This window comes from Etheostoma spectabile, chromosome 22, assembly GCF_008692095.1.
Source record: "Etheostoma spectabile isolate EspeVRDwgs_2016 chromosome 22, UIUC_Espe_1.0, whole genome shotgun sequence".
Taxonomy (NCBI): domain Eukaryota; kingdom Metazoa; phylum Chordata; class Actinopteri; order Perciformes; family Percidae; genus Etheostoma; species Etheostoma spectabile.
Genome location: NC_045754.1, coordinates 13,845,120 through 13,867,854, shown reverse-complemented (window position 1 = coordinate 13,867,854; position 22,735 = coordinate 13,845,120). Strand labels below are relative to the sequence as shown.

General features: G+C 39.7%; 1 protein-coding gene across 2 annotated transcripts in view; it reads left to right on the top strand.

The window, feature by feature from the left end:
- stau2 (staufen double-stranded RNA binding protein 2) overlaps positions 1 to 22,735 on the top strand; it is a 99,597-nt gene that overhangs the window by 59,091 nt on the left and 17,771 nt on the right. The window contains exons 13-14 of one of the 2 annotated variants that reach the window (XR_004327615.1): positions 6,412 to 6,494; positions 9,005 to 9,118. Coding sequence is in view for 1 of the 2 variants with exons in the window: in XM_032504569.1 (XP_032360460.1) it covers positions 9,005 to 9,118 (114 nt within the window). In the remaining variant the exon portion in view is untranslated. Of the gene's footprint in view, positions 1 to 6,411; positions 6,495 to 9,004; positions 9,119 to 22,735 lie in introns of those variants that run through there. The other variant, XM_032504569.1, reaches the window with a different exon arrangement.

Sequence of the window (22,735 nt, the reverse complement as noted above, 5' to 3'; positions counted from 1 at the left end):
GCAGCAGGTAACGATAGCCTACCGTTGGCTACATTACCCAGTACCCTGGGTTAAAGGGCTGACAGCTAAACGGTGTAGTGTGACTCTATTTCACTCTAGAGGATTCCAACAACAGGACGTACAACCGTCTGCTGCTAAAGCTATGAGTTAAAAGATACAAACTAGCACTGGACACTGTTGTTTACTTAAAACTGGTGAACATCGTGGTACATTCAATGTTATTGTAAAATACCCTTTTCTCATCTGTTTTTGTCTAACAGCTGGTGAAAGAAGTAACTATTGTTAAAAGTTATTACTTTTTAAACAATCATTTAAATTCCCCCCTTTTTGTGTTGATCCAAAAATTGATCCAATCAGTGACTCAAAACCGTGATCCGAACCCTGATCTGTTGCAGCCCTATTTAAGAGAGATGGGACATTATATAGCAAGCCATTATCTCATTGATTCATTATTAAAGTGTGTGGTATAGTTACATAGGAAAATAATTGCTCCAAATATAGGCAGTTTAAAACATGGCAATTGTATTTTAAATTTTGGCAACCAAAAGCTGTTGCCTGGTGGCCAAGTCGGCAACCACTTTAAAAAGTTAGTTTTGAGCCCCTTAAGCCCTTAAGTGTCATTATTTTTCTGACGAGATACAGGAAACAACTTCATGACTGTGAATGAGCGTATTGGCAGTTTCATTTTGAGAGTTTCTGTTTTTATTTCTTGTTCCCCTCACTTGTGTCCTCTGATAAAAGCTGACAGTAAATTGACATTTTCGCATCGCTGTGCCGGCTCCAAAAAACAGAAGAAGCAACAATCCCAAAAGCGTTCTCTCTCACCTGTGACTCACACAAACCTACGCCGTGTGTGTTCAGAAACAATGGTCAGATGTTAACTCTTATTCTCACAGGATATTGCACCCATTTAGAAATTGTTAATATCCTTTTGCATATGGTGATCATACATCAACATGCTGTACTATAACATTCCAGGTTGTGTCTGGAAGAGTTGAATGATATCTACTGTATCTATCAGTTCTGTCCATCTGCTAAATCCAAACGCAATAACACCGCACAGATAGCAATCAGCTGAGGTATTTTATCTAGCCAGGGCAGGCTTAGCTTGGAAGATAGATACGTACTCTTTGCTGTGCTGGAATTAGTACTTCAATGTTGGAAATCCCATGTTAATGAAAACACTATCCTTGGCGGGTGGCTAGTGTTGATATTCATCCAGTTCATTCAGTTCCCAGGATTTCTCACACTTTTACGTTGTTTGCTCTTCTCTCTTTCTCCACTTCCTTCTTTGGCTCTGTAAAAAAACACTTCAAACGGTGCCGACTACACCTTGTACCCTGCCTGGCTCTTTCTACCCTCTTTTCCCCCCCTTTTTTCTCTTCTTTTACTGAACTCCTTTGCTGACTCTCATCTCTATGTATCAACATCAAACGGCTGATCTGGTACAAACGTTCAAAGACTAACAGTTTGTTTCCAACTTTCTTGTCATCGTCCCATTCATTTACTCACTGTTTACTCTAGGATTTGCGTTAGAAAATACATTTTGGGATAGCTAATCCCACCACGCTTGATTTCTGCGGCAGGGTGATGGCTTCCAGCTGCTCTCTGCGGCATATTTGTGTGAAGAGCGACCTTCGAAAACAAGTTTTGTCTGTGGTATAAATCAGACCGTTAATGCTGTGCTGGCTTGGCGCACAGTCGCTCTGCTTACATGGTGGCCCTCTATGTGCGTGTCGGTGTGTATGCCTGTGTCTGTATGTGTTTGGCAAAACTGAGTGATGATGTTTTTTCGCCACAATCAAGCCCATTTGCAAACCTTTAAATCAAATACACTCAAGTGCAAGCAAAACCATATTGCAAATTTGCATATGCAGCATAATCTTTGTTTTTTTACTTGCTTTTGTTCTCTGTATATTGATAGTATTAATCATATTTCATGTAATTTTCAACACTAGGCAGTGAAAGCAGCTGTGTGCCAGCACAGACCCAGCATGGGGAGATGGAGGGTGTGTTAACCTGGCACTTTGTTTTGAATCTAAACAGTTCTCTTTATTATCTGCACAATAGTGGCTGTAGAAACCGCTAGCCTGGCGCTGTCAAGAGGAAAATAAATAAATAAATAAAGATCTACCTTGGCAGCCTCACAGAAATGGCAAGACGCAGAGAAGTCACTCCACCCAGCAGAGAACAAGTCAGACACGTAACCACCATAAAACCATAAATAATTTTTTTTGTGATCATATTTTTTTAATTTATTTAAACAAACAGATAAGCAAAGTAAATAACATTGGTCTAGATCTCAATATACAGAAAGGTACACTACACATACCAAAGAAGGCAAAGTGCGCCTTTTCCACAATCCTTCTTGCGATCAAATGTTTCACACCAAAACAAAGAGAGAAAATACGGAAAGGAGAAGACACAACAAAAACACAACAGCAAGAACGATGTCTGCAGCTCACAAACAAGACACACAGAAACAGACAGACACACAAACAAACGAGGCATTGACAGGGAGACCGGCATACGACAAAAGGGACCAAACACACACACACACACAGATAGAATCAAGAAGGCTGTAGCACAGTTCTAAAGCATGGATTTCAAGGATTCAGCACTGCTAAACCAAGTGTCCAAAATAGATAGATACCGTTGATTGTAATTTTTGCCGATATCCAGAAGGAGGGGAAAGAGTTAGCATAGAGCTCATAAAATTAATCCATTGTAAAACATTAATTTTAACCACAGAGATACATGCTTGAATAGACTTGGGGAGACCCATCCATCTTTCCATGTCCTTCAAACACATTCAGAGCAACAGAATTGTTATACTTAACAATCCGGTTTAAACAAGGGAAAACCTCAATGCCTAAATATTTAAACTGCTTATCAATGGGGATGCTAGCAGGGATGATTGAATTGCGAGCAGAATTATTATTTAAATGAAGTGTAAAACCACAAATTATCATTTTTACACGGTTTTGTACAGATTTAACATACAAGATACAATGTGTTAATTTTTTATCAAAGATTGACTATTGAGTGCAAGAGGCATCACTAAGTTTAGTCTTTGTTATCTAGCTGGAAACTTGACTGTTCATTTTTTGTTGGGTTTGCTGGAATCGTAAAGGGAATTGTTTTGGTGTTGAGAGAAAAGACTTATTTGCTGCATGAAGTTAAATGTATTGAGCTTAGTTATTTTTGTGAACACAATCTTAGTGTGCAGTTCTATTACCTGAGCAAAAACAAGTATTGGAATGGGACTCGGTATCTGCAGATATTCAGTATTTAAAAAACTGAATTGGAATCGGGGCCCAAAAGGCTGATTGGGACATCTTTATTAATTAGTGAGTTTTAGAAGTGCTGGTAGGGTTTTTTTTGGCCATTCAAAGACCCAGGCTAGGTGGGGTTTTATTTTTTTTGCTAAGCTAACCAGGTGATGGCTGTGGATTTAGAACAGCATCAATCGTCCTACCTAACTCTCGACAAGAAAGCAAATAGCACATTTCCCATTTTGTATTGAGCTATTTCCTGAAATTGCTTAATATCTACAAAAGTGATTATAAAAGAGCAGGTTTCTTTTGTGCGCCACTTGAGTCTATTAAGAATAACAGGATCTTTCTCCCGCTGTTGAAGAAGTGGGGTCTGGTATTCTGGTCACTCTGCACATTTATTTTTAACATGTATTCCTCTAGAAAATCTATTGAATGATCCCAACTTCTCAATAATGAACTAGCTTCCTTAGAACTCACTTTAAGTCATTGTCTGTGATCCGGGAAAAGTGTTCTAAAAGTTTTTTTTAGCGTGGCAGCTTTGTTTGCCCTTAACCTCCTGCCATTAGTGAAAGGTATATTAACAGTGTTCTTTAAACAGCCGTGACCCCTGATGTCCCCACTGAAGTGGCTCAGCTTGGACCTCTAATTGCTTCTCACCAACATTGACAGCGTTCCTCAGCTGAGAGGCCTTGTTTATTATAGTAAAGTCAAAGTTATTTCCGTGCTCTGATTCTTCACAGACTGCACTCTGCTTAGTCTGGAATCAAGCTCTTATTCCTGCAGTGCTTGTGTTCTGTGGTTTTAACTGGAGTAACATGACAACAAACCTAATAAGTGTTTGTTTTTGCAGTTACCTTGACAGTATTGTGTAACAGAGTGCTACGGATATAGACATGTACATAGTGCTGACCAAAATACCAATAGTATGACCAAAAATTTGTATCACGATATTTTTTAAGATTCTGGCAGTTTCACAGTATATAACGGTATTTTCCTTCTTTTGCTTGACTGGGCTTTTATATAGGTTAATGGCTTATTCTACTGTCAGGAGTACATTGAACATATCATGCTTACTAAAATTGATTACCAAAGGGTTTGCTTGGCTCCACAACATTATACAATAACGTTATGTGAAGGAGAATGCATGAAACAGTTACAGAATCTAAATATTTTTATTGTGCAAACTGCAAAGTAGTAAAATAAACTTAAATCGAATGAATACACACACAAACAACTTTAACATTGTCCATCCATCCATCTTTGTCCGCTTATCTGGTATCGGGTCGCGGGGGCAGCAGCTCCAGCAGGGGACCCCAAACTTCCCTTTCCCGAACCACATTATCACTGGGGGATCCTGATGCGTTCCCAGGCCAGGTTGGAGATATAATCTCTCCACCTAGACCTGGGTCTTCCCCGAGGCCTCCTTCCAGCTGGACATGCCTGGAACACCTCCCTAGGGAGGCGTTCAGGAAGCATCCTTACCAGATGCCCAAACCAACTCAACTGGCTCCTTTCAACGCAAAGGAGCAGCGGCTCTACTCCGAGCTCCCCACGGATGACTGTGTTTCTTACCCTATATCTAAGGGAGACGCCAGCCACCCTCCTGAGGAAACCCATTTCGGCCACTTGTACCTTTAACATTGTTTCACTTTCAAAGCATCATAGTTGTAAGTTAGTTGCATAGTAGTAGGTTGGCGACGTATTTCAGCGAGGCAAGACATCTAAAATCCAGTGTTTTAATCATTGCTCTGAACCTGTCTTTCTCAATGGTCTGTAGTGGGACCGTAGGTGGATTGTTATTGAGTTTATAATGTTGCTTTGCTGCATGCTTAACAAAGCATGCGCTCAACAAAGCAGAAACAGGAAGCCTGGACGAGGTATCTCAGAATGACTGCAAGTCTCTCTTGTAAACTTACTGGGTTAAGATAAGTTCTTTTATGGTGAATGAAAGGCTTTGTCCGATGAAATAGGCCATCGAATCAAATAGAAGCAGTGATAGCAATGCTGCTGCCAGTTCTGCCGTTGTTTACCTTTTTCTTCTTCCAGTCCGTAGAAATAGCAAACGTAACGCGTAACGTTAGCGCAACCAAGTAATGTTAAAGCGACGGGAAACAACAGTGGCTAAATTATGTCAGATTTTTTAGAAAAACATTTTTGGAACAGCAGACAATTCCTGTCTTGAGCATACGTACTTCTGGTGCATCTCCAGTCTTTCTTCATCCTCTAACTTTCTTCTCTGTTCTTGAATGTGCAGTAGCGACCAGAGCCTCTCCCAGCTTAGCTAACAGACTGTTATGCTACCTGGCTAGCTAGCAGCTAGCATTCAGTCCTGTGGTGTAAAATTGTAGATGTAAAATTATTAGTGTTAGCAATTGTATTTTCACAATTGTATTTCACATAGCACAAATTGTTACAATTAAGCAGTTAACAGGGCTCCCGTTTTCAATTCACTCGCGGATTACTTTGGCCGCAGTGCTCTCTGCAAAAATGCATCGTTATTACGGTACATGAAAAATTCATATCATAAAGGAAATTAATCCCGGTATACGATATAGAACGGTATACCGTCCAGAACCACTTGCACATGGAATTCATGGCCGTTGTGCATTTCTGCATGCATTTGCGTGTGTCCCTTCATGTCTGTTTAGATTTCTGTTTGTGAGTGTGCACATGCATATTTGTGCATTTAACATAAATTAAGGCATGGCTGCATACACACTATGACTGTGATTGCTTTAGTTTGTGCATGTTTGTGTTTGTTCAAATAAAGAGGAGCATTTGAAGAGGAGCCATCCAAGCTTTAGAAGCCAGATGTCAGAGTTCGTTCCACGTTAGTGCCGCCGATCAATCGCAGGCCTTGCGTAACTCTCTTACTTCTTTGTCTCCTAAAGGAAGTAGATTAGAGGCTGTTTTCTGAGTTGGGACCTGGGATGATTAGTTAGGCCTGTTTAGAATGCATGCACTCACAGATGCATACAAACATGCACTCAAAACAGACAGCCTGGATGGGAGAATCGACAGTTTGTTTTTAAGATGCTCGTTATTTCAGTTTCCGCTAAATCATCGCAAATGAGATGATGCCATAGTGTTCTTTGATGCTGGCACATCAGGCAACTTTCTTTCCTGCCTGCAGGTTAGAGTCACTGGAAAATCCCCAAAGTAACCAGGAACTTTGACTGTATCATCAACAAGCCACCAAGACAGCAAGACCTCCAGGTGGCGTTGGGTAGTCTGCCAAATCTTCTGTTTTAACCAAAATTTGGCTGGTGGCTGGAGCGAGTCATGTTTATTTATGTAGTCCAATATCACGTACGATGTGTCAAAGGTCATTAGAGGTTTACAACAGCATGTAGTCCAGATCCAGCTCAAGATCTCAAAGACAATGAGGAAAAATAAAAGCACATAAGGAAACAAGACTACAGCCATGCTAGATGCTATGTGGGCCTGTACTTACACACAGCTGTGCCTTGAACTAAATGCTAAAAGCTACCAACAATGCTAATATGTTAATGTTTTGCAGGTATAATGTTTGCAAATGTTGCCATCTTAGTTTAGCGTGTTATAATGCTAACATTTTCTCATTAGCAGCAACTACAAAGTACAGCTGACATTGTTCGGAGGTATTTTGGTCATTGGGGGTTTGATGTACTAGAGGGAAAGTTAAGGGATACACTTGCAGACAATGTGCGAACATGGAAATTATAAAAAATTGTATATATCCAAGCACAGGTCTGAGAGACTGAGGGAGAGCGTCTGTTTTCTTCAGCGCCATCGAAGGTCCTCACCCTCGGTTGGAGGCCTGACAGCTCGCAATAGATGAACCAAGCAAAGTTCCCGCTGATCAGACAGCATTATTACACCATACATCAGACTCCCAGCCACAGGTCTTTATACTCCCTAAATAAACTTAGCATACTGCACAATTACATACACAAAGATTAATATCTTTTCAAGCACAGTTCTGTACTTATTCACACACAGTTTAAAGAAGATTATTGCTGAAGCTGTCTTTCATTTTCAGACTTCTGAAATAGGATTCTTTTTACTAAAAAATTATATTCTTAGCCCTAAAAAGTCCACCTTCTCTGTTTTTTTCTCTCCTCTCTCTCTTTCTTTCTCTTACTCCTTATCGTTGAAGTCTGGAATATTTATTGGAGATTAAGTTGTCAGAGAAGACTTTTTACATGGCTCACTTTTACTATATTCATCGCTCACATAACAGGTAGCATTCCACAGTTTATCACTGTAGGCCCATCTCCTTATCAGCTGGTGTGCGTGCATATGCACAACCATATGTGTGTGTCTTCTCACGTACTATACGTAACATAACATCTTTGTGCAGATATCTTTGTGCAGATGTTCATATCTCTATGTGTTTGTTTATGTCTTGATGTGCCTGTGTCTCAATGAGAAGACATCCATGTCACTGGCTGGCCAGTCTCTCTCTTTCTCTCACACACACACACACACACACACACACACACACACACACACACACACACTTACACCTTTCCACATATGTTCATAATTCATTCAGAGAGACACACACAACTTGCTCTGGAAGCTTTCAGTCACAGACCATATACAGTGGCTTGTGTGTGCATGTGCTTACACACAAGTTTGTGTATAGCCAGCGAATTCTAGGCTAGGTAAGATGAAACTGTCAGTGAACAGAGTTAATATGCACAAAAGAAAATACATAAACGGACACACACATGTTTGTGTTGTGACATACATTTTCTGTTGATTTAAACAAAGGTAACAACTTAAAACTCTTCAGCCAACAAAAATACACCAAGACAAACCCACACCCACGTAGTATATATACAATTCAACAGATGCAGATATTGAAATCTTTTCAACACATTTTTCTATAATAATACAATAATAGCTCTTGTGGAAATTATACGTTGATATACGAACATATGTAAAATAGATTTATGCATCATGATTATGGTGTTCATTTTGTTTATTTTGGCTGTAACAAATTCCACACATTGCTCACAAACCTTTTTTAATATGCCTGACTTATCGGAGGCTTTTAAAGTACAGTCCTTTTGCAAAGAAGTAGCTCAAAGCTCTGTAATGTTATAGCTATATTCTTCCATTATTGTTGGCTTACTTCTTTCGTTTGCTTATTGAATCAGCAATCTCCTCTCCCTCTTTCTCTGCTTGCCTCTCTCTCTCTCTTTCTTGTTCATTCTGTCCTTTGTGTTTCTGCATCTGTCAGATATTTCTCTTCTCTTCATTATTTATGCTTTTATTAAGAGTCCTGCAGCTGTCCCTGGCATAAGTAGGCCAGGCAAACACGCACTCTTACACAGACATACACATGCAAAAACACGCGTTCACAGAGTGAGAGCCAGTGAGAAGTAGGGCAGATAAGCAGGCAGTATTGCTAAAGCCCTTGAATCTCAGGAGCAGACTGTCCCAGAGGAGCATCATGTCATAACAGTCCTGATTGCACAGCATTTAGGAATGCCTGCAGAGTTAACCTTTCAATGATGAGGGGTCGCCAGTGATGTCACCACTACCCCCCTCTGTATGGTGTGGAGTAATTGTCCACAAACTCTGGTGGTGGCAATTAGACATGCAAGATTTACTCTCAAGCCAACCACTTGTAAGAACCCAAGACTGAAAACTTGAGAAGCTTCAGTTCCCTAGTCTTTTGTGCTTTTATTGATCTTGGGGTCACTCAGTTTGCCTACCTTTGCCTTTTCCTCCAGGTGCAGTACAGTGATGCGCAGAGTGGTAAGGATTTTGTGACCTATCTGACCCTCTCCCCTGTGCAAATGACTTTCCACGGCACCGGGAGCACCCTTCAAGCCAGCCATGACCAGGTAGGTGTGGGTGTGGGTGAGTGTCACACCTGTTTAATGCTCTTTTGAGGACACAATGTAGTGATTTTGGACAGCTGCTTTTAGCATTAGCTGGTCATAGCAGCCAGTCTAAGAATTGTCAGATGTACAGGTTGGTACATGATGCTGGTTACAAACACTTCAAACACTTTTGGGACTTTTGGTATATCCATGATGCACACAATTTTTAGCAGCCAAAAAGTTGAAAAAGATTTACACCAATCTTGATGCTCCGATAAATAGGCAACTTTCCATAAATAATACTAAAAATATCTGTTTGTTGTCTATACCATTTTTCCCATACATAAAAACATTAAAAAATATAGCTGCAAGCGGGGATTCGCGGTTTCAAACCTTTTTGACTTCAAAACAATTTTACATGTGGTCCAACGTTGATACAAAACATATCATGCAAGCTTTGTATGAATTGGATAAACAGTGCACTTTGTTTAAAATGTCTACAACTAATTTGTCAACAAACATTTTATTTTCAATTCAGTGTTATATGTAGCTCAGTCCAGCTCACGATTTGAGAAAAGCAGATAACCAACACAAAAACAATTGCTAACTAGAGCTGCAAGCAGTAATGACGGGGTCCAAGCTTCCCCATGCAAGTCGACCCCTATGACCCGGGTAGCGCGCAAAAGCGGAACCCAAAGCAACGAGGGGGAGGAAAACATCAGGAAATATCAAGAGGTGTGAGCCGCAAGGTTGGCGCTACAATGCCGTTGCAAATATCCCAGAGCCTAAAGGATTTTCGACCAACTCTGGTCAGTCTCATTTTATTTTCTATAAAAGCTTGTAAAACATCAACCCTGTTGTTCATAGTCAATCTGTGAACATCATTTCTTTTCAGGAAAAACTGGGATATGAGAATATTTATGCTGCACTGTGGTCACTTGTATGTTGAAAAGGTTGTAGGACCATAAAGACCAATAAATAAATAAAACGGAACATGAATCTCACAGATATATATCACACACACAGCAATGCCACACAAGCATTTGTGTTGCCTAAAATAATTCTATAGTCTATATTACCAAACTTATACACTGTATTTATTTAACAGGATTTGAAGAGTTTTATCTGTTTTACTACTTTTTATATTTGTATTGTTGACTGTAATCTTCTTATTGTTGTTTTTTAGGTAGACAATTTTAAGATCTGTCCAGGGACAACGGATGAAAAATAGCCTTTTGGCTAATTCTGGTGCATTTACAGCAATGTTAATTAATGTACACTGTCCCTGTCAAATATATTAATAAATTAAAATATATTTGGAGTCATCCGGTGCAAAATAAACATATTGAACATTATAACTCATAAAAAGGACAAATTATTTACATTTCTTATATACAGTGTATCAATCTTGCATCTAACAGCATGGATTAGTTGCACAATGACCCCAAAAAACTCTGGGCTTCTAGGTTGAATACAAAACCTTCTGTAAGGGATAGGAAGACAACAAAGACATCAGCAGAGCGGGACCACTGTTAGTTTTTAGCTGAAAAAGACAGTATGTTTCTACTAGTTATATTATTAAGCTACAAACAATCAGTATTACAGGTTTAGTGTTTATAGCATTTATTGTGGCATTGGAAATTGGCATTGGAAATTGACCTTATCTTAGCAAGATTCTGTAAATAACTTTTTGTTGTGGCATTTGGAGATGCTACATACCAGGTTTCGTGCAGATCTTTCGCACGGCTTAGGACGAGTTCAAAGAAAAGTTAGTTTTATGCTTAGCGCATTATTGCGAAAAGAACTTTGAGCAGAAATGGTCGTGGCCTATATCAGGTGACTCAGCTTGATTCAGTGAACACGTGGATGTAAAGATTTTTGTGATGATGTATAATGTGGGAGTCATAGGCAGAAACACATTTGACGTCATTGTAGCGCCACCTAGTGGTCCACATGTGTAATATTTGGTAAGGCAGGGCAGCTTCCCATTGTACATCTACCCTATTAATTTCAAGTAATTCACTTATGTGTAAGTGGTTAATCCAAACAAGGGTCCCATAGGCCACGCCCACGTAAACCAATCAGTACCCCACTGATATGTCTTTTCCACCAAGGAAATTCTGGTGCTGGTTTGGAGTCAGTGCCAAATATCGAACCAGTTCTTTGCTTTTCCACACAAATAAACCTGGCTCTGGGCCAAGAAAACAGGTTCAACTCAGCACCAACTTAGCGCTGGTCTAGAGATGAGAACCGGTTACGTCAGGTGAAAGGGGCACCTCAGGGTCATTTGTAGCCTGATTTGCGCTATATCACCTGCAGTTTGCTTGCATTTATAGCGCCCCCGGTGTTCAATTTGAATGAAACTTTCAGGGCGTGGTTCAGGTACTTATGAGGACATATCCTGAGAGATTTGTGATGATTGAACTATGAATATGTGATTTTTAGTAAAATGTGTGTAATGCCCCTCACCTATCTTGTACTTGTAGCGCCCCCTATTGACCATTGGTCAATAACTTGAAAAGTAATATGGACATGCCTTATACAATTTTTTAGCTCGACCAATTGATGATTCCCTGAAAATTTGGTGGCAATCGGAGCTACGGTGTAGGAGATCTCAAAAATGCGTTTTTCAAAAAATTCCAAATGTTGAAAAGATTTTCAAGGCTTTTTTGTAGAGCACATTAAGCTGCACCTGTGAGAAATTTCAAGTCAATCGGACTTACAGTGTGGGGGGCGTGGCCTTTCAAAGTTTGCATTTTGAAGCCTTAATTACAGCGCCACCATGTGGCCGATTGGGTTCATATTTCTATAGAAGCACATGCACACCATTTCCAGTTATTCCTCCAAGTTTCTTGTTTCTAGCTCATTCTAGCTCACAGGAATTCTAGCCGGCGCGGCAGAAAACAAATAATAATAATAATAATAACTAAAACAGACAAAACATAGAATTAATGATAATATTGAATATTATATAATAAAGATTTATATTTAAGTAAATATATTTTCCAGTTAAATAAACTTTATTATTATTGATGGCAGTACACAAGTTGGTTGTGTAAAAATAACAAACATTCATTGACTATTGACTAAATTATTTGCTTTGCCAGCGTAATAAACAGAGGCCGATATTTTTGTGAGAACATAATAATGGCTGATAATATCAGCCGTTCTCTATCCTTATCCTGGTTTAGTGAAGTGTAGCATGTAAAAACCTGAAAAAAACTTACGGCATTCCCTTTTTTTTATCTCTCCCTCCCTCTCTAGTTTTCTCACTCACTCCCTCGGGTACTCTCCGTATTCATAAGGAAGCTCTTTGTCTCGTGTTGCCCAAGCAGAAAACCAGTTGCTTACATTCTATCATCTAAACATAGGACGCCCCTTTATTCAGCAGTCTTCAAAGCTTTAATAAAGGACCCGAGCCCGGCCCTGAAAAGGACAGCTGACAGGGGGCTAGTGCCACCACCGCTAACTGAGAGCCAATATAGGCCAGGCAGGTCTGCGTCCTCGGGACCTGTTGTTGCCAGGATCACTGGGGCATGACCGACTGTTAGAAAAGGCCTTTCTTTTTTTCTTCTCAGTACAGTGAGGAGTACAACCACAAAGGGAGCACCTAACAATAAGGGGTCACCCTCAGCAGCCCCCAAACCCCGACACTTGTTGAACACAGTAGGTTTGAAGGCGTCACACATTTGTTTTGACTTTGCCATGATGGTGTGGGGAAACTGGCGGCTGTGAGGGGTGCCCATTGTTGACACACTAATAAGGCATGTAGAGTTACCTGTAGGTTGATAGAATAGGTTCCCTCATGTGCTGGAGAATCTCAGGCATCCTGTTGCACACATTCAAATCGATCGGGCATGTTTCTGATTTGCAAATTAACAGTTCACTGGAGATCCACGTGTTTCCTATTCCACATGTTGGCCTTGGCACCCATACACACAAACACACACCTTGCACCTTTATCTGTGTAGTTAGACATTGTAAATCTAATGAGAATAAGCACGGGATCTCTTGGCTAAGAAGGGATAAAACCTTTCCTGGAGGCTGCCTCTGTTTCTGTATATACACACACACACACACACAGTATTGCTTGGTGAGTCCAGTGTGTTTGATTATATACATCTCTGTGGGAACTTTCTACTGTGTTATGGAGATTTATATCAGGTAGACCAGAGGAATTGATAAAGATCAACAGCTAATAGAAAAACTCTCCACACCTCTCTGCCCATGATTTTTTGAAGGAAAGATGTATAGGATATGAGCTGCAGTTAGGGAGGAATGGCTGTGGAAATTAGTTAACTATTTACAGGTGGTAAAACAGCACTTGATGAAAACTTAGCAAGATCTGGATGATTTATTCTTGTTGGAAACCTTGTGGGGTTGGATTTACAGTTTTGTGACTCTTTGCTGTTTTCAAACACACAACTGACATTAGTGTCATCCATATGTTTATGAATGACTTCTGTGTTTCTTATTGTTCTTATAGTTTTATTGTGTATTGTTGTTGTTTTGTCTTTATTTGGCAACATGAGCAATTCTTTATAGGTATTGTTCAAGTCTTTGTTTTGGTGTCAGAGATATAAATGAAAAAAACGTTTGTCTGAAAATTTAAAAAAAGAGTGCCAGCTATTGGTTATCATGCGTAAATCGCCTCCATGTTAAAAGAGTATCCCACAATGACTTAAGGAAAGAACATACATGGTGCCAAAACATAAGAAAAGAAAAAGAAAAGACATAATCTAATCAGTTAATCATCTAACGTTTGAACAGTAGCAGTAGTAACAATGGTAAGTAGGTTTACTATAAATAATGCTAATAAAGGGAGAGTGCAATTTGTGGCCAAAACTCTGTTTGTCTTGGTTTAAACTCCAAGAGCATGTACAGTGTTTCTCCCATTAAACTTGTGTGGGGCGCCAGTAGCCTTATGGTTAAGGTGCATGCCGCTCTCTCCCCAGCTAAATAAATTAAATAAAGGTCCCCCGTTAAAACTGTGTACAGTTCCTAGTAACGCCTTGGTGTTATCAAACTAGGGATTTACTAAATTTGGTTGCACCATTAAAACCTTACGAAATATATTAGCTATGAAAGACTTGAGAATTAGTATATTACGATAGTTGCTAGAAGACATATGAAGCGCTGTTCAATCAAAAGCAATCAACTAATTTAAAAAGCCCCTGTAGCATTAGTTCCCACCAGTATAAAATATAAAATGGATGTTTAGATCTTCAATGTGCTGCATTAGATTTGAAAAGTGAAAGAGAGTGAATTACCTGTTAAAGGTACAGAGTTGGTGATCTGAGAGTAAACCTTTGTATAACCTTCTGTTGGAGAGTAAACATTAATGACCAAGAGCAGAGGTGTTGTCAGTGTAATTTTTATAATGGTATGCTTTTTATCAACAAGTGCAAACTCACACAGAAGCACTTACACATAAACACACACCGCAGTGCTTTGGTGCTATAATCCTTGGCCTTATGTAGACATTCCTGGAGGGCCTGAATGTGTGAGAGATATACAGCAGAGTGCTCTCTCTGACCTCATGTGCCATCTACTCTGTGCCATCTGCCAAACATATGTAAGCCCGTAGGCTGCTACGCTAGCTGAAAATTGCCTGGAGCCTAAGATGTTTGTCAACAGGGTCTACATTTTGGCTCAGTTAGTTTTTTCTGATAGTTTCCGTCTTAGGTTAGAGTATGTTGAATTCATATCTTAAACCAAATGAGAAGGAAAAAAGCACAGTGTTGACAGCTTTTTGACAAAACAAAATGAATATGAAAACAAAGTTAAACCCTGTTTTTGTATGCTTTATGGTAAGCCTTTCTCATGTTCTCAGTTACTACATTTAGCTGCAAGTTTATTTTTAGGTAACCTCTAGTTTGAAGCGCCTTTTAAAATTACAACCACAAGTGACTCTGTGACCTCAAACTTCCAGTCTCGCTCTCTGCTCCAACTCTCTCAGGTCTTATCAGTTTTGCTCAGTTAAATCTGCGCTCACACAGTTGGTATCTGCAGTTACAAGGACAAATTAAAGGTTGTAGCAGTGAGATATACAGCACTAGATGCTTTTCGGACAGGCAGATTTCTGTGTTTGTTCTGCAGAGCTGAAGTAACTCTCTGGCAGTCCCTCTGTGGCGGCAGTGGGACACCAGGGGGGCTGAGGCCCACTGAGCTGTATGTGAGGTGTCGTTGGTCCAACACGAGCGGCCCGCAATCGAAGATGACAGGGTGACTGTTGTCTGCCACCAGACTGTGTGTGTGTGTGTGTGTGTGTGTGTGTGTGTGTGTGTGTGTGTGTGTGTGTGTGTGTGTGTGTGTGTGTGTGTGTGTGTGTGGTAGCTTTGCGTGCAGTAATGTCGTCAGCTGAGCCTCCCTGGGGCCCTGTCTACCAGATCGTCAGCTGTGGCTGCTTTGGTTTTCTGCAACAAGAGCACATTTTGTCTGATTTGATGTGACATGTTGAACATAGTGTTTTAGGATTAAAATGTGTTTTAGACATGCTTTCAGTTAATGAGGCCTACATTTTTGCATTATGTTTTCATGGTTGTATCTATTGTGAATTGTACCAGCCATGCCTGCTCTGTTTGGTGTCCCTGGAAATGTTGTCTCTCTTCTCTTTGTAGTTTGTATTCTAGCTAAGCAATGGTTTTCAAAGTATTCCATAGTCTGTCTATGAACCGACTTCATTCACTGCAATAGTCCTATGACTCCTCATGTGAAAAGGCCTTTCACAGAGCTGGCATTGCCTTACCAAAACACAATTTGGTCACATGCTTGCTCCCTTGACTGTTCTGTAATTTTACGATGCCAGTTTCAAAAAACGCTTAAAGATAAGCATGTCATGTGAGGTTACCCACTCCTCCCTACAGTAACAAAACATTGGGACAGTTCTGCTAGAATTAATTAGGTATCTGACCTTGTCCCTGGTATGTGCACTGTTTCTGCCAGCAGAGTTGAGATGAGGAAACAAAGGCTGAGGAACAGGGCTGTAGGGGAGTGATATTGAGGACAAGTGGTGACTTAATTTATATGTGCACACATTCCTGCTTTTGTTCATTTGGCTTGTTGAAAATAGATATAAATGAGAGAAAAGCGAGTGATCGTAGAAGAGCGTGGTGGCAACAAGAGGATAGACGGGACTGATTCATGGCGTGGTGACTGCTGGGATGGTCTTCAGAGATCCCCTGTGGAGCTCAGAGGAACAGCAGGAGAGGGAGCTGCAGAGGGGTGGAGGTTGTACAGGCCTCGTGTTTGAAGTCTTCCTTCCCGACTGGGGCGCAGACGTTACCCCAAGCTGGGCTTCCTCTCAGGGGGTCCTGCAGGAGTGTTTCCCAACCAGGCAGCTGTCAGACAGCCTCCTCCTCCTCTAATCTGTCTTGTCTGTCTCCTCTTTATGTGCCAGTGTTGTGTAACCAAACACAGCACCTGGACGTATCTTAAATCACTATATGTGGAGTAAACAGGGAGTGGGACCTAATCGGCTTCAACATGGCTTGCATTTAAAATTAATATGGAGCAGACATTAGTACTATTAGTATTTCTGACTATAGTGAAGCCTCCCTTCAGTAATATTTAATTGTTAGTCAGCATTTCAATTAGTTAAATAAGGACACAGGCTTTATTAAGACAACTTAGATGCTCAAACCTAAGGCTTGTGTGAATTGATTATCAGCTATATGTCCGTAGGTTTTGGGTCAAAATGTAAAATGCCAAAAGCTTTAAAAGTGATGATCAATATTTGGCAATAATAAAGTCACAGCGAAGTGCAATCATCGAAAACTTGGGCCTGCAGGAACGTTCATCTGGACTGTCTATGAGCTGAGCTAGTTGAAAAGATCCACAGCACCATATCAAGAGGTCAAAAGTGTAAATTACAGTGTAAATATTACAGCCCAGATTGGAGACCATGTCCAACATTGAAAGACTGAATGTTGATTGGAACATTGGCATTGAGAGTAACTGTAATGGCAGGAAATTCTGTCAAATCAAATTGAGAATGAATATCCCTTGTGAATAGACTCGCTTCTATTAAATTATTCACCGTGGATAATGTCTCAAGCTACGTTCACGTCATGAAAGACTACAATACAGACTTCTTAAATTACATGGAATTTGAAGTGTTTTTTTGCATACTTTTTATTTGGTAAATCTCTGTTCCCCTTTTTACCGGGTAATATTATGCACATGCTTCCTTGCTTCAGTAGGAAATATAATATAGGATGGTGACTATAACTCATATACCTGTAGCTGTTACTGTACATGTTTAGAGCTCACAATTATCAATGTAGACTTATCTGTTCTGACCGCATTATACAATAGTATGAGCTAGATGCTGCTCTGTTGAGATTTAAATTTTAAAAAAATGTTCAACATAAAAAGGAACTATGTGTTGTCAATGACACTGTCATGTTGTGCAGAATGTAAGCATATAATATTTAAGTTAGGGGCGAGGCCTTTGTGCTGCGAGTTTGGACTGGAAAAGACATTAATTTAACATTAATCCCTATTTGATCTGATTTTACTTGCTCCCTTTGCTTCCTTAAAACAAATAGGAGTATTTTGAAGCCTAAATGTGTTTACGAGAATTTAGCTATTAGTTTATTACTTTTTTGGGAAGTGGTCTGATCTATAAGTATCAGTAGAATATGTGATACTGATGTCTGACTAGGCCACCTTTAGATTTATTTAACTACTGTATGTGCACAGCAAAAAAAGTTGCTTGTCTTGACTTCTTTGCAATGTTTCGAATGTTTTAATTTTTAGTACTATAGTCAATGGTTCAGGAATAAAGTAAATAGAAAATAATTGACTATATAATAAGACAGCTTTGATCAGAGTTTTCAGCATAGGGGTGGGAATCACCAGACGCCTCCCGATAAGATATCATCACGATATTATATTGTTATACGATATTATATTTTAAACATATTGCAATATTCTTTGATATACTGCAATTTATAACCTTTTTTCCAACTTCAAATTTTTCCCAATTTCAAATGATGTCCCAAAAGGAAACTTTATCAATGTCTGTTTTATCTAAAAAGATAAATTTCACTGTTTGTTTATATCACTTCAATGTTATTGCTGCAAAATGGGATTGTCAAGCAGACAAGATCAATATTTGGCACCTGTGTAATGAGACAGTATTGCCATTGAAAATATTAAGATACTATGCTGTATCGATTTTTTTTTTACACCAACTTTATTTCAGCAGGAGGCACATGTTTGCAGACCTCTTTTTCTTCACTACAATTAGCTCACATCATATAGAACCAGAGGGGGAGCAGTCACAGAGACCTCCCCTGCTCCCTCTTCAACACCACCTTTCAAAGGCGCTTGTACCTTGCTTCCCTCCCCAACACCACCTCACCCCGCACTCCCACTGTCAGACCTACCCGACCCCTGCTGCTCCCCTTACCCAACCCCACCCTGTTCTGCCCTGGAAAGAGGACAAAGTGAAGCATCCCTGGAGCGATCAATCACTCCCGCCTGTCTTCCCACATGCCCTCCTCAGGAAACACCTTTCAGACCAGGAGATTAGAGTGTGACGGGAGAGGTGAGGAGCAGTGAAAGAATGATGGAGGAGGAGGGAGAGGTGGTAAACGATCCAGAGAGGCTGAGAGAAAGATGGGGCACTGGAGAAGAGGAACTGAAGAGAAATTGATTGAGTGGGAATACGTGAGATTGATGAGGACAGGTAATGAGAAAATGGGAGATACAAGTGACTGTCTTTTTTTTTTTTCTTCATTGCACACCAGAGGAAGCATCGTCCAGCAGTGAGATAATAAACATGAACTTGCCCATTGGACGTGTTGATAGCTCCAAGTGGCCCCTTGGCACATTAGCATGTCTATTAAGGGCTGACATGGCGGGAAACTGAACACACTCGCACATGCGGGCTCACACACATGCAAACACTCTGAGCCTTATTTACTTTTGATGTGATATAAAAGATAGGCAACAAACTAACTGTACTGGTTTGAACCACTACATCACAGCCTCCTTCAGACATGCACATGTTGACGTTAATGTGCAATTTAACATGTCGTTCTCATGTCTGATTAAGTCACCACAGCCATTAGATTATCTCAGCAGCACAACGTAAAACATGCAGAGAATGAGAGATAAATGCACATCTTGTACGCTACTACCTTCTACGATCATTAATAAATGTATTCTCTCAATCTTCAGCTCTTATGCACAAAGAAAATAAAAATAATCAATTTAATCGACACTGTGAAAGAGCCCATTTTATGTTGTTATGAAAACTATTTTCTCGTCGTGGTGCAACCTTCACAGTCACAATCTCACTAACACACTCCCCATATACTTTCAATGTTCATCCATGTCAGCAGCTTAACTACTACTGCTACTACTTAACTATAAATTATTGTTTCCATTCAAATTTAATGTGCACCAAAAGCCCAAAGTATATCTTGTCTTTCAGAAAGGATATATTAAATTGACATATTTAATTTACATTGATACAAAATGGTTGATACTGGTCATATGGGCACTGGTGCCATATAAGCATCGGATGTTAACATGCGCCGTTCAAGTGAACAGAAAATTGTGTTGCCTGTATCTTTTCCACAACAACCCATAGAGATTTATCAGCCTACCTAAAATGTAAAAATGTATTTTACCATGAGTGTTGATCCATATGGACCACGGAACAATGGTCCGTTACACCACTAAACTGAGATGAATAGAGTGTTTCTGTTACTCAAAGCAATGAAAATTGACAAATTGAAAAATGTTCAAAAGCAACAGCTCTTTCCAAAAACAATGTTTGTAATATTGAGGAAAATCCCCAGGGCATGCTGCCAACATTGTTTACACTGTGTAAAAGATATTATTGATTACTTACAAAAGCCCTGAGAGGGCTCGCCCGAAGTTATTTATCAGATTTCTTATTGCCCTATGTTCCTTACCGCCTTCTGAGATCCTCGGATGTGTCGTACCTTGTTGTCGCGAGGTCCAGATTCATACACGAAGGTCAGAGAGCTTTTGCAGTCAGGGCTCCTAGACTTTGGAATGTCCTGCCTGAGGAGATCAAGGCAAGTTTATTATTATTATAAAAAGAGTGAGAAAACGTGATGTTGATGAATTAACTCCTTTAACACCATGAACAATGTTGCACAAGCAGTGTGAATGAATACTGACAGATACCTCCTGTGCAGGCAGCATTTCAGTTTTTTTTTTAAATTTTATTTAGGATCCCTGTTAGTTGTTACCATAATAACTATTCTTCATGGGGTCTACCGGTGTAACTTGCATGAACCTTTGTTCATGTATGGCTTGCATAAACAAAGAAATGAATCACCGAGTTTAACTTTTTAGGCTGCATTTACTCTAGTCTGGATCAATGGATGTACGTTTCTGGGATAAAGCCTGACATACCGGATGTTTCTCTCCTTCCGCTATCTTCACCGTTGCTGCATCTGGGGCGTAGCGCTGCCCAGGACGGTTGCGTTCGGTTAAAAGTAATACAAACAAGCCAAAGCAATATTATTTTTATTTTATTTTTACCTATCCCAGAATAGATAGGTGGTGTAGCCAGACTATACTTAGCACTGACACAGTGCTGTGGAGTTGCTCAATTTGGCCTTTTGCACCAGTTAAAAACCTACCTTAGTGATAGACCTTGCATCCTAGTTAGTTATTGAAAGTACATTTGTGTATTTTAATCTGTCAATGTGGACAGACAATCACTCATAGGACCTGGCATACTAGCAGCAAGGCCTAATGCTAGCATAGTGGGTAACGCAATGGAGACACAAATGGGCCATTTAAGTGACACTCCCACACTACCGCATAACCCTGTGCTAATTGCCGCAGCACCTGATTTTGTGTTAATACAGCCACAGGCCTGCAACAACTTCACTGCTCACTAATGCTTTGTGTACAAGGCTGTGCAGTCTACACTCTATAACCTTATCAAAAACTCATTGAAGAAAGTAACCCATTAATGAAGGATGATTAAGCGGGCTTCTCTTACACAAAACAGTGTTTAAACCCAAGTTTTGGCAAAGAAGATGATAAGAGATGATAACTTCTGTCCTGCCCTTATGTAAACAAATCTGAAATGCCTGCGTCTGCGCTTCGGGCTGTTGGCATGTGTCTATAAAGTATGTGCTAGAAAGTAACTGGATACGTTTTAGTTGTCAGAGATAAAATTCACTGTAGAATTGTCAGACACTCAAATACACGAGCATGACAGATGGTGTTAGCCTACTTGCCAATTTAGATTAAATTCCATTCCGTAGAGTTTCTCTTCAAGATTCAAGATTTCTTTATTTTCTTGATAAGAAATGATTTTCTTTTATAGTACACTGTAGTACGAAATTACGTGCAAAGTTCACAGCTTAAAAGAATATAGCACAGAAAAAAAAACACCGTTGAGTTATTTTTTATATGAATTTAAATAAATAAAACTAAATTGAGATGTGATACACTTAAAGAGCCAAAACCATTGAGACCATATCTGCAAGTGATGGTAAATGCAGTTTTATTTTTATTAGTGGCAGTATTATTATTCCAATCAAATATTGTTTATTTTTTCATTTTGTGCAAAGTTTTGTTATGGAATAAAAGTAATCACAGGAAGTATGATTTATATGTATGTGTATACAAAGAAATTGTTCCCCCTCCCTGTTGGTTTCTGGGATCTGTCAGACCAGGGTGATTGTGTATAGGCAACCAAAGGTGTTACCTTCATTATCATCTCCATGCTAAGAGGACCAAGATGTTGTAGCAGTGGCCTTCAGTGCTGTTAGGCACTATGTGTGTGATTTCCCACACACGCAAATTTGGTATGGATTAAGGTCTCTAAACTAATCACACCTTTCTTCACTCATCAGTCCCGTAGGAGGCATAAGCAAGCCAGGCTGCTAATTCCCTACCTACTGCTCTTTTGTAGTATCTTTGGCTCATTATCTTAATGTCATTTGATACTGAGTGATAGTTTGCCTTGCTGAGAAGGTCCCCAAGATAAGAGCCAGCCATTTGATTTTTTTCTCTCCCAGTGACAACATGTGAGAAATGTCACCTGTGGAGAAAACACAATTTCTAACAACACAACGGTTGTCATTTCCCCTTTGTTTCATAATCAGCATTATACAAACAGTTCTATTTGATATTATTGTTCTAAAAAGTATACAAACTCTACTGCAGTAGAGGAATGTGGAGGTTTTGCTTCAAAGATGTAATAGTGAGAAGTAATGAATATTCTTCTATTCAAGTGTTTAGGAAATACTCAGTTTTACAAGCAGTTGATGTGGCGATGTGTAAAGCTGCCCAATCCCCTGTTCTACAGCTCATTAAGGTCACTATTGCAGGATATAGATAAAACAGAAGATCACAAACCGTTGTTTGCCTTCATGTATTTTTATGCGCATTTTGAAGTTTTGCATCAGAAAAGCTGTATGGAAACACCTAAATTGGATAAAACTCAATTGGGCAAACATGTTTTATGCATGCCTGAGGTGTGGTTTTCCTTTTTCTACACCATGCTTAGCCTGTAGTGCCGACTTCAACTACTACTACTTTGTATAGCCTTGTTTAGATGCTCCAGACGTTGATGGAAACAAACAAAATTCGCTTTTTGTTTTTGCAATATTTAAAGTATATAAAGTTTTT